General features: G+C 36.5%; 2 protein-coding genes across 2 annotated transcripts in view; both read left to right on the top strand.

Moving 5' to 3' along the window:
• The window catches only part of LOC114345252 (vacuolar protein sorting-associated protein VTA1 homolog), a 49,557-nt gene that overhangs the window by 24,693 nt on the left and 11,496 nt on the right, over positions 1-13,368 (top strand). The window lies entirely within an intron of this gene.
• On the top strand, positions 9,760-11,663 carry LOC126890069 (piggyBac transposable element-derived protein 4-like). Its single transcript, XM_050658896.1, has 2 exons — positions 9,760-10,053; positions 10,115-11,663. The coding sequence occupies exons 1-2, from the start codon at positions 9,829-9,831 to the stop codon at positions 10,955-10,957; spliced, it is 1,068 nt and encodes a 355-aa protein (XP_050514853.1). The 5' UTR covers positions 9,760-9,828; the 3' UTR covers positions 10,958-11,663.

The raw sequence follows: 13,368 nt of genomic DNA on the forward strand, positions 1-13,368 counted from the left end.
AATCATGTAGCTATGGATACCTACATTTCGTTTCATTTCGATTTTGACATTTCAAATATTCAATATTTCAAAATGTCACGATTTGGTTGTAATACTGATGAGAATATTAATGAAATTATCGAATCAAATATACCAAAGAATACTGTTTACAGTAAAAAATTTGTATGGAAAGCGTTTATGGACTTTTGCAATGATAGAAAATATGAATTAGATGGAAATCGGACGGTGGAAGAATTGTTAATTGCACATTTAAATAAATTGTTTCTGCTCTGTATTTTTTTTTCATAACCAGCAAAAAATTTTCTATCCGAATAACCCTCGAACATTGATAAATGCTCAAAAATTTTTTAGCAACTTTCTCAAGCTTGTTGCTTACAGGCAACAGACCTCCGCCTACGGCGTCGGTCTGTTTCCAAGCAACAAGCTTTCGAAATCTGTTATAAAATTTTTTCGAACAATTATCAATGTCCTTGGGTTATTACTACTGAAAATAACTCGAAAAGTATTGACTTGGGGAAAAAACTCTATAGAACAAAAGTTGCTTAGAATTAGTCATTTTATCCAATTCTGGACTTATTTTGAACGTATATTTTTCACTTTCGAGAGGGGGGTATTCCCCTCCATTTTTATAAAATGGAGGGGATGTGGAATTGTAAACTTTTTCTTATACAATAATAGACAATTTCAACTGCCCATTCCTCATCATTCCTTTATTTTTTTTTGAGGTCAGATTTTTCTTTGATCGGGCTATATATGTAGATTGAGAAATAAATGGTAAAAAGTATACATTAGGTTTGTTCGTAGAACGATCAGCAACCGTTGCCAACCATCAGACGCATGCGTGTTCGTAGTCTACGAACTCTAACTGTTAACTGCGCAGCGCCAACTGTTAACTGCTCATGCGTCTGATGGTTGGAAACGGTTGCTTATCGTTTGGATCGTACTACGAACAAACCTATTGTTGGTGGATACCAGAGCGACCAGGACCATTATTCGACCGTCAGTTATAAACAGCCGTAAGAAACTCTTACCAACGAGGTTGCAACTGCGGACTGCCATAGGTGAGAATGCCAACACCCACGGAGAAATCCAGATACAATTAGGGATTGGAGCAGAAAAGTTCGTCCATACTGTCATAGTTGCAGACATCGAAGAAGATGTTATATTAGGAATGGACGTAATGAATTTGCATGGATTTTAAGAACAGGGTAATCAAAGTTGGCAACAAGGAGGTATTTCTTCATCCACATGAAGACAGCACTGTGCTAGCAGCCATTAAAGAAGTTACAGTTGTGCCTGCGAGGAGTAAAACGATCATCGTAGCGCGGCTACAGGGAATTGTAGAAGAAGGAACACCTGTTATGACGGAGCCATGGAATCACGACTAGGGGGTTGGCCGAGGAATCATAATTGGAAAGGAATTGGTTACTTCTGCTAAAGAAATTCCCGTGAGATTGATTAATGTCAATGACTACGGGGTGACCATCAAGAAGGAGACAATAGTAGGAACCTGTGTACCCGTGACGTCCATAATATCCGTCAGACGACAACATCAGATAATTCCAACGACAAGTTCGACCAAATGGTTGCAGTTGCAGGCCAATCTCTAAATCAAGTGGAGAAAAGGAAATTAAGGGAATTTCTTCGGCAATATCGTGACATATTCGTAACGAAAGAAGGAAATACAGGAAGAACTAGAGTTGTCAAACATAAAATTGACACTGGTACCGCTGGGCCAATTCGTCAAACAGCTCGACGATTACCACAGGCGAAGAGAGAGGAAGCTGAAAGGATTGTTCAAGAAATGAAGAAAGACGGGGTGAGATAGAACCTTCTACGAGCCCATGGGTCTTTCCGGTGGTCCTGGTCAAGAAGAAAGACGGAACTACGAGGTTCTGTGTGGACTACCGTTTGTTGAACAATGTTACCAAGAAAGATAGTTATCCTCTGCCTCGGATCGACGACACGTTGGACACATTGGCTGGAAGTAAATTGTTTTCTACGTTAGACTTGAAGTCTGGATATTGGCAGGTAGAAATGGATCCAGTGGTCAAGGAGAAGACGGCCTTCACTACAGGATCTGGAATTATGGGAATTCAACGTTATGCCGTTTGTACTCTGCAATGCTCCTGCGACATTTGAGAGGCTTATGGAAAATGTGTTGAGAGGGTTATTTTGGAAAACGTGTCTGGTATATTTAGAGGACATACTTGTTTTGGGGGAGACGTTTGAAGACCACCTGAAGAATTTAGAAGACGTTTTTAATCGACTTAAAGCTGCCCAGTTAATGTTAAACCCCAAGAAATGCCAGCTATTTCAAATTAAAGTCAATTATTAAGGTCATATAGTCAGCAAAGAAGGAGTGGCCGTGGATAAAGGAAAAATCGATTCCATTAAGGAATGGCCTGAACCAACTGATAAACATCAAGTGAGAAGTTTTCTAGGACTATGTACTTACTACCGGAGCGGAGGTTCATTAAGAAGTTTGCAGATATCGCTAAGCCATTAGTGCTGTCTCAGGTTCAAGGAGGACAGGAACGAGTTCTGGGATATTTTAGTAAAGTGCTTTCAAAACCTGAACGAAATTACTGCGTCACGAGAAGAGAACTTCTAGCATTAGTAAAATCAGTGGAACACTTCTATCAATACCTCTATGGAAGGAAATTTCTAATCCCAACCGACCATGCCGCCCTTAAGTGGTTAATGCAGTTTAAGAATCCAGGGGGTCAGATAGCCAGATGGATTGAACGACTTCAAGAATACGATTTCAAGATCGATCATCGGGCCGGAGTTAGCCACAGGAACGCTGATTCTCTATCTAGAATAGGCCGGGCCGAAAATAGGCAAAAAAAAATTTTTTGCGGAATTTTAAACGGGCTAATAAAAAAAGTTGTGTATGGTAGTCCTTATACTGTGTACCAAACATTTTCATCATGATCTAAAAAAATTTAACCGGACCCCAGGACTAAAAACATAAAAGAGGGGTAAACAATGCATATTTATTTATTATTTTGCGCTGTGAACTGTGCAGATCTTTGCTTGAATCAATATTCGACACGAAAGGTTTTTACATTACACTATTATGCACATATTTAACATTATTTCGTATATTCATTTAACCCAGAACTCACCACGATGAGGTAGCTACACGGTGAGTTCCACCCGCCCACGATACTTTTTCAACATTTTTACTTACTCATTTCTTGAAGTATAGTATCGACATTTACTTTTAAATATCGGCTAGTTCTTTCTGGCAACAAGTTTAGCTCGAATGTAACCATCTCTAGATTCTTCACCATACACTTTTATTGACGCATCAGTAATAATATCTTCACACACCTCTCCACCGCTTGAGTATGGCAAGGAAAATTGTCAAACTTTGGAACTTGTTTCACCATGTCCCACAATTCCTCGTCGGCCAAATTATAATTATTAGAAGAGGATTTATTAGAAGAGGATCTGTTAGAGCACTATTCATCCAGTTTATGAGATCTATGTAATCTTCTGCATCGAAATTGATTTAGGGATTTGGGATACTATGTAAATGCAATTTTTATACCAGCCTTCCTACATTTTAAAATTCTTCTGACAGCAACCTGTCTAATACGTTGACCTGAATCTATTAACATACAAGTTGAAATGTTTTCCGGAAGCACAAATTAAGCATTGTCTTGAATAACTTTATTGATAATTGATGAGGCATTATTCGGAAAATCTCTCGAGGCCTGGATTAATTTCCATAGATGCCTGGCACCATATTATTACAATCTTAGCTGTGTTTTTATCTCAAACGTCATACGAGAATATACTTGTATTAACAAATCATGTATCAGCTAAAATCTTTAAGCTTTCACAAGGATCAGTTGTAGCTACATAAACTCTGAGAATGCCAACTTTTTTCTGCCAAACTTTGAGAACATATTACATCTCCAATTATTGCTTTATATAGTTTGAACAAATACTATTGATCTGAACTTAGATCATTTTGATTTACAAGAGGCAGGACAGCTTCTTTGGGTTTAAATTTAATAACAGGCATTTTTTCGCAATTGGGAAGAAGGGATCCAATCGGCTCAGAATATGAATAGGGACCTTTTGTGTGGTCATGGTTTGTTTCCGAAGACCATGGTTTGATCTTTTCTTTCATCAAAGTAGAGCTCTTCAATTGACTTGTTTAACATTTTATTCTCATGCTGGAGTTGCCGTCTGTATTCTTTAACTCATCTCCGAATTTTATTTAGATCTTCTAAAGCGGCATTTAAAAGCTTAAGTATTTTTTCCCGTCGACTGTATTATCTTTCATTTGCTTAAGTAGAATATGACAACCAAAGCTTATTTTGATAGCCCCAAACATTTTTTTAACAAAATAAAAGTTCTTTAAGGGCCGGGGGGCTGGTTAATTACTTTTTAAACCGGCCCAAATTTGGTATAGGATCATATAAATACTATTTACAACTTTTAGCAACTAGCCTTATACAAGAAAAAGTAAAAAATTTTCGACCCAAAAAAAATTTTTTTAAGTTAAATATTTTTTAAACCAGCTCAAATTTGGCATAGGATTATATAAATACTTGTTCCAACTTTTGGCAACTAGCCGTGTAGAAAAATGAAAAAAAAAATTTTTCGGCCCGGCCTAAAGAAGGCCGTGCCCAGCAGAGTGTTTCCATTGTAACAAAACAGAGTCAAAGGAAGCAGCAGTACTAAGAACAACAGTGGTCAACGACGAGTGAACGCCTACTAAGATCAAGGAAAAACAAGAAAAAGATCCAGTTTTACAGAAGATTCGAAAATGGAAAGAAGAAAATCGTCGACCATCTTGGCAAGAAATGTCAAGCCTAGGCTCAGTAGTTAAGACGTATTGGGCCCATTGGGACTCATTTATCTTGGAAGACAGCTTGCTTAAACGAGTAATGGAAAATGATGATGGTTCAGCCAGGAGAACACAGTTGATGATTCCAAAGAGCAGAGTAGCCGAAGTACTTCGTCAGTTACACGACAGTCCATCAGGAGGGTATGTAAAGAAAACCCTTCAGAGAATTAGCGAACGATTCCGACTATGTGAAGGACTGGTGTAAGAAATGTACTGTCTGTGCTACAAGTAACGGACCCTACCGGAAAAGAAAGGCTCCTCTGAGACAGTACAATGTTGGAAGTCCATTTTAAAGAATAGCTTTGGATATTGCCGGGCCATTTCCAGAAAGTGAAAATTGACGCAAATACATGTTGGTGGTAATGGATTACTTCACGAAATGGGTTGAGATCTACGCAATTCCAGACCAGAAGGCCGCCACTATTGCAGATGTGTTAATCAAAGACTGTATCAGCCGATTTGGAGTGCCTCTGGAGATCCATAGTGATCAAGGAAGGAACTTTGAGAGCGATCTATTTCAGGGAATCTGTGATAGACTAGGCATGAAGAAGACACGAACCACGGCCTGTCACCCTCAATCGGATGGAATGGGGGAGCGTGTGAATAAGACAGTCGGCAAGTATTTGACAAAGATGGTGTTCAATCATCAGCGAGACTGGGATCAGTACCTTCCGTTCTTCGCAATGGCCTATAGATCTGCTGTTAATGAATCAACGGGACAAACACCAGCAAAAGTCCTATTTGGATGAAAGATGCGTCTACCCTGTGATTTAGAGTTTGGATGTCGACCTGGAGACGATGTGGCTGGTGAGGATTATGTGAATGAATTGCGAAGACGAATGGACGATATACACGTTGGTCCGTTCCCATCTTCAGATCGCTAGCGACCGAATGAAGAAACGATACTATACCCAAGCCGAGAAGGGATGTTTCAAGGAGAACAACAAAGTCTGACTTTATAATCCAAAGAAGCGAATACTCTGTTCTCCCAAGTTGCAGCAGTTCTGGGAAGGCCCAGAAATTGGTCATTGTCAAGAAAATTAATGACGTTATCTACCAAGTAAGCAAGATTCCTAGGGGAAAGCCGATGATAGTCCACCCTGACCGGTTGGCGCCGTACGAGGGAGACCTTGACATAGATGAAGAAGTGGAAGTAAACCGAGTTCGAGAAATACCTGATCTCACGTTTGAGGAGTTCATGGGGGCCTATGGAGGTACCGGTAAAGCGAGACATGGTGTTACTACTGAAGAATAGCGAGATCTACTTCCCGATGACTATTCACTGGCTTATACCATCCCGGCCAGTATCAAAGACGCACGAGGGTTGGCATCCGCCTTTCGAAGGAAGTTTGGTCGAGTTGCAGAACTTCAATGCCAACTGCCAGCTCCTGGCAAAGCATTGAAACTCCAAGATGCATCACGTTACCTATTCTTTCTGGTAACAAAAGACCTTGTCCATGACCATCCTACCTACCAAGATGTATGGGATGCATTAATTCAATTGAGAGGGCACGTGTTGGAGTCCGACGTGCAAAAGTTAGCCATGCCAAAGTTAGAATGCCGCCAATTAGACTGGAGAGTTATCCGAAATATGGTAGAAGTTTTGCAAGACACCGAGGTCCAGGTGTTAGTCTGTTGGAATCCGCATAGTTACTGGTGCGGAGCGAAGACCGTCCCCTGCCACTTTTATACAACTGGGAGTTGTAAAAGAGGGTCCAGTTGCAGATACCAGCATCCAGTTCGAGTCTCGACAAGGTTCCAGGAGAACCTTCTTTTAAGGAGGGGGCAATGTGACAATTATCTCACCCGACTGTTTTCAGCTCTCGGCCTAACAGACGCCGAATATGTTTACCAAGTAACCTTTTTTTATACAATGATTTATGAGGGACCCTAATTTAAAGAAAGATCTCGATCGAGTTGTTCACATACCTTTTTCTATTAATCGTTCTTTTGTTATTGTACTAGTAAATTCGATTTTACGTGCTTTCAATGGAAATTCGATTTTACGTGCTGGACAGTTCTTTTGTATTCGAGATGATTAAGCATTGTATATACACTGGGGTGCAAAATTAACCGGACACCTTAAAAATGGGTCATTTTGATGTCTCGAATTTCCTAAACCTGTTGTCCGATTTAAGTGATTTTTTAATAAATTATAGCCTGATTCTTTAACAATATCGCTGTAATAGTATTGTTGCTAAACAGTTAAATTTTCATTGTATACAGGGTGTATCAATCAAACTGTGTTTTTTTCTCAAAGTTCGCATCACCCTGTGGAATATTCTAGCATTTATAAAATACTGAATTTAAAATCCAACTATAGCCTCATGTTTTCTAAACATTTTGTTTTTTGATTGATTCGCTTATGTTGGATAATAAAAAAGTTAGGTACTTTAACAACTAGCCATGTTTTTCATCAATACAGCGTGTTTTTAAATAATAATTTTCAAACTTAAAGGGGTAATTCTGCATGAAAAAATAATGACAGTTTGCTTTATCAACGATATGTCTACAAATGCTTAGTTTTCGAGATAGGGGGTGTTGAAAGTTTCCTTACAAACTGACGATTTATTTATTGCTTTAAAACCGGTTGAGGTATGCAAATTTTTTTTTTTTTTTTTATTTAATGTTGTAATATTTACAATCTGTCCTCAACTGAGAACAATAGGTAAATTATTTGACAAAAATTGAAAATTTTGACCTGTAGAGGGAGATCCAGTGATCACCCTCTTTACATAAATTAAATTAAAACAAATTAAAATAAGTTTAGTTATCACAGATTATTCGAATCTTCTTGCTAGATCCACTACTTTGAATCTCTTCAGGCGTCGTACATCATTGTGGTCATCAGTAAGGTTGCTGGCTAACTCATTTGGATGAGATTCTAGTCTCTTGGAATATTTTTTGTAATATTCCGTTATTACTGTTTTTATGGATGGCACATTGAGGTCTTGCTCTATCACATAGTTTGGCACGTACCAAGGGTTCTATCACATAGTTATTTGTTGCTCTAAAACCGGTTGAGATATGCAAATGAAATTTGGTGGGTTTTAAGAAGTAGTTATTGCACATTTTTTGATATACAATTAAGAATTTAATATTCACCATTGGCGCGCATACAAGTAATATGAGAGCTTATATTACCCGTATGCACGCCAATGGTGAATATTAAATACTTACTTGTATGTCAAAAAATGTACAATAACTACGTCTTAACACCCACCAAATTTCATTTGCATATCTCAACTGGTTTTTAAGCAATAAAAAAATCGTGAGTTTGTAAGAAAAATTTCAACACCCTCTATCTGAGAAATGAAGCATTTGCGGACATAGGTTTATAAAGCAAACTGTCATTATTTTTTCATGTAGTACCTCTTAAAGTTTGTCGCACTTATTTAGAAACACCCTGCATTGATAAAGAACATGGCTAGTTGTTAAAGTACCTAACTTTTTTATTATCCAACATAAGCGAATGAATCAAAAAACAGAATGTTGAGAAAACATAAGGCTGTAGTTGGGTTTTAATTTGAGTATTTTATAAATGCTAGAATATTCCACAGGGTGATGCGAAATTTAAGAAAAAAACACAGTTTCATTGGTACACCCGGTATGCAATGAAAATTTACCTGTTTAGCCACAATATTATTACAGAGATATTGATAAAGAATAAGGCTATAACATATTAAAAAATCACTTAAATCGGACAACAGGTTTAGGAAATTCGAGACATCAAAAATGACCAATTTTTAAGGTGTCCGGTTAATTTTGCACCCCAGTGTATAAGAGGGATTTTGAAATTAGCAGTTAGTTGTGAATTTGAAACCGTCGGCGTACTTTGATATGTAACGGACGCGGTATAATTTTTGAATTTATAATTAGACAAATTAGTAGATGTGGTGTAATAAATAAATTAGATATCGTAGTTTGTAAAATAAAAGATATAAATTCAGTGTTTTTCATTTGTTTAGAAGTAAGTTATTACAAATAAATAAATTCAACTAAAACTAAACATTAGTGCCTAAAAGATCATAGAAAAGACACTTTTGTAACAATACACTTGTTCAAAAATAGCTAATAGGAATGTTCCTTCGCTTTAAAAACATGCTAAAATACACTTGTATCTCTCTTTTAAAAATAGGTAATAGGAAAGTCCCTTTGGGCTTTAGACAAATTCTCTTAAGGCCATATTTTTTAGCGTGCAATTTTACATCGAAAATGTTAATATTTTTTATCAAACAATTTACAAACTAGCATTTAATGAATGCAAAGAAGGATAGAAAAGAAAATTCGAATAGATTTCGATTTCAATTCCCAAAAAAGCTTTACTTTCAGGGCCTAAAGAACGAAAAAAAAGTGGTTTCAGAGGCATGCTGCTAAATTTAAACAAATCCACAATCTGTGACAGACATATAGAGAATTTCTGTGGAATTACTCATATATTTTATCTTCTTCTGACGGTGCCTTAACACGTTCAATGCCAATAACGCGCTGGCGCGTCGATACATGACTTTAGCTAGGTGCCGACGACGCTCTCGCGCGTTCAGACTTTCATCGATTATTATCTTGGATTATTTCACTGGCGCTACAACAGGGCTTTTTATATTTTAAAGGCAGGTAACTAGAGGTATCAATTCTCTAATTTTGTTCTTGGTTTTTCGATTTACGACTTTTTGTCCCGATAGGATGTGTATATCTGTTGGCTTTGTATTAAGTGTAAATATCAGTAATAGCACATATAATTCTGCAAATGCTTATTAATTTATCGGATTACTAACCGTGTAAAAATTAAACATTCCCAGATTTCGGTATTTCCCCTATTTTCTAGAGTCGCTAATCGTAAAGCTTGGTAATACCCGGATAATTTCGGTGTTTCCCCTAAACGTTATTTGAGTTCTTTTACATCTCCTTTGGTTATTTTATATTTGAATGGCATAGGGTAAGCATACGGAAGTGCAAAAATGAATAACACTGACGATATTTTACAAAGTGGCTCAAATTCAAATAAAAAAATAAAATTAGATATGAAAAAAAAATTAACAGAGGAAGAACTTTTGAGATTATTAGAAACAAGCGATGAAGAATTTAGTGACTTTCTTGATTCAGACAGTGAATATTTACCAGAATCTGAGGATGAAATTGAAAATACTTTACCTACAGCACTTATTGAGGATACGGAAGATACGGTATGTTACAAAATTAAATGCAAATATTAACTTTTTATTAAAACATATTATTTAATTGTAGCCTAATCTACTCGTTGATGTTGATGAAAGCGATAAATGGAAAGAAAATTTTGATGGTATGAAAAATTTTCCTTTTTTAAAACACCAAGAGTTACTAGTAGAAGTTTCCGATAATAATCCAGTTGACTTTTTTCGGATGCTACTTACAGATGAATGTTTGCAGCAAGTATGTGATGAGACAAACAGGTATGCCGAGCACATTTTCTTATCTAATGCAGGGGCGACACATTCTAGGATTTTCGATTGGAAAATTTTGACTTCCGAAGAACTGCTAGTCTTTTTAGGATTAGTTCTACACATGGGTCATATTTCGTTGCCTAGGATTGAGGATTATTGGAAAAAGAAAGATCCTCTTTTTGCTAATGCAATTTTTTCCACTTTTATGGGCCGGAACAGATTTATGGTCATAATGCGATGTTTGCATTTTAATAATAATCCAGAAGAGGGAGAACAAGTACCTGAAGACAGAATTTATAAAATTAGACCGATGATAAACTTTTTCAATAAGAGAATGGAAGAAGTTTATTATCCTGATCGTAATTTGAGCTTAGATGAGTCAATGGTATTACACAGAGGACGACTTAATTTTAGACAATACTTAAAAAACAAAAAACATAAATATGGGATTAAGTTGTATATGTTGACCGAACCAAATGGTCTAATTTTAAAATTTTTAGTTTATTCTGGAATGTTTGACGATTCAGGTGGAAAAGGACATGTTAATAAAGTGGTTTTGCACCTTTTAGAAGGGAAACTAAATGTAGGCCATTGCGTTTACATGGACAATTTTTACAACAGCTTTGATTTAGCTAAAAATTTACTTGAATTTTCTAGGAACTCTTAGAATTGACCGTAAAAATAATCCGGCAGAAGTAAGGCAAGAAAAACTTGCTAAAGGTGCAACAATTGCCCGTTGCCGAAAAGGGGTATTAGTTGGCAAATGGAAGGATAAAAGGGACGTTTACTATATAACAACAGAATGTCAAAACACTTTACAAGAAGTTACAACAAGAAGAGGTCAACATGTAATAAAACCAGAGCCTATTATCAGATATAATAAAAATATGTCTGGTATTGACCGGCAAGACCAGATGCTTGCCTATTATCCGAGTCAACGAAAAACTGTACGATGGCCAACAAAAATATTTATACATGTTATACAGATGATGGCTATAAATGCCCACATACTATACAACAAGTACTCTGGAAAAAAGATTGGTCTTTACGAATTTCGTTTACAACTCGTTAGATCCCTTTTAAAAGTTATTAATTCTGAAGCCAAACTTGTTCCAAAAGATCATTCAGTAACAAAACGAGAGGTAAAGGATGTAAAGGGAAAAGTTATGAGAAAACGCTGTAAAACTTGCAGTCAACAAAATATTCGTAAAGATACAATTTACGAATGCAAAGCCTGTCCCGATACCCCTGGATTTTGTCTGGATTGCTGTCAAATATCCCACAAAGTTTAATGTTGTTTTATTTACTTATAATTTATGTTATTTTGTATTTCTTGTTTTGTTTTGTATTAGTAAATAAATGTTCCTACTGATTTTTATCAATATTATTTACAAAACGCACCAGCGCGTCGAACGGCGTATGTATACAAATACTAGAGTCGAGCGCCACTGACGCTCTGGCGCGTTCACCACCAACCCCTCTTGTATATATGTGCATTTAGTTTAAAAATACTTACTTTATTCGGACTTTTCCAGAAACTAATAAATAAACGTCTTTGTATCAAAAACAGTAAGCGGCTCCTGGTGAAAGCCTACCCAGAATGGACCGGCAGTTAACGTGTTAAGGACGTTGGCCATTACATTTGCCCATTTAATCTTATTTGCAGCCGTCCTAAATGAAGGTCATATTCATCCATTGTCGTAGGTTTTTAAGCCAAGAGTTGCGTCTTCTTCCTGATCCGTTTTTGCTATTGATTTTGCCTTCGATTATAAGTTGGAGCAGTTCATACTTTTGATTTCTTACGATGACCAAAATATTGTGTTTTCCGTTTTTTATTATAAGCATAAGCTCTCTTTCCTTGTTCGTCCTCCGCAAGACTTCCATATTTGTCGTATGGCTCATGTAGGACATTCTGAGCATTTTAGGGTAGCACCAGAGTTCGAATGCTGGGATTATTTTTTGTGTTGCTTCTGTCATTGTCCAGGCTTCAACACTATAGAGCAAGGTGGAGAAAAAATAGCACTTAAGTATTCTAGTTCTCAATGAGATATCCAGCTGGCGGTTGCATAGAACTTTTTGAATTTTGTAAAGCACTATACGTGCCTTTTCCAGACGTGGTCTTACCTCTAGTGAGTGGTACCAAGTTTCATCAAGGTTACTTCCAAGGTATGTTATTCTTTTTACTCTTTCTATATCTGTTTCGTCGACGTTGACCTTCACCCTTCTGTTTAGGTGCTTGCTGATGACCACCGTTTTTGTCTTCTTTTTATTCAATTTCATTCCAGATTATCTACAGGCATTTTATAAAAAACAAATATTAATTAATTTACATATTCATTGCAGAGGATGTTGTGGTTTTTCAAGTTTACAATGATCAAGAAGAAATTAAAACGATACCATTAAAAACACTGCATAAAAATTTAAACATACCCCACGGTACCAGTTTGTCTGATTGTAACGAAAACCGAGGTGGCCACTACATTACCTATACCTATCGAAGAGGAAACGCATCTAGAATGGGCTTCGATGATTTCTTAGAAAAATCATTTTTCGTTAAAAGAACGTAAAAAATAGCGCCCAGATTATTAATGCACATTAAAGATAAAATAAATTAAAATTAAATAAACAACACTTGCTTTTAATTTTTTGGTACCTATGATTAAATTATTTCGCAGCTTATTATTAGCACGCATAAATGCACAAGTATTATGGTCAATTCTCTTAGCATATTCGTTTTTTAAGGACGTTGTATACTGTATTTTAAATGTACAAATTTTAGAGAATCTGCCAATATTACCTTTAGTATGGTATAACTAGACCCAAACCCAGACACCCAAAGTGAAAGTTATCCTCCAACACCAAATTGTTCTATATGGTCCACATAATGTTCTGAAAAAAGTCACTCCATTTTGAGCGTCGGGTTTGGGGGGAGAAATCAGTAAATTCGTAGTGTTTTACGTTTTTCTCAATATTTCTAAAACTATGCGATTTAGCATGAACAGCCTTCTATACAAAAATGTTCTATATTAAATTTGAAATAAAAAAGGCCCTATGCATAATCCTTCTAAAATGAACGGT

This window comes from Diabrotica virgifera, chromosome 8 (assembly GCF_917563875.1).
Source record: "Diabrotica virgifera virgifera chromosome 8, PGI_DIABVI_V3a".
Classification (NCBI taxonomy): Eukaryota; Metazoa; Arthropoda; class Insecta; order Coleoptera; family Chrysomelidae; genus Diabrotica; species Diabrotica virgifera.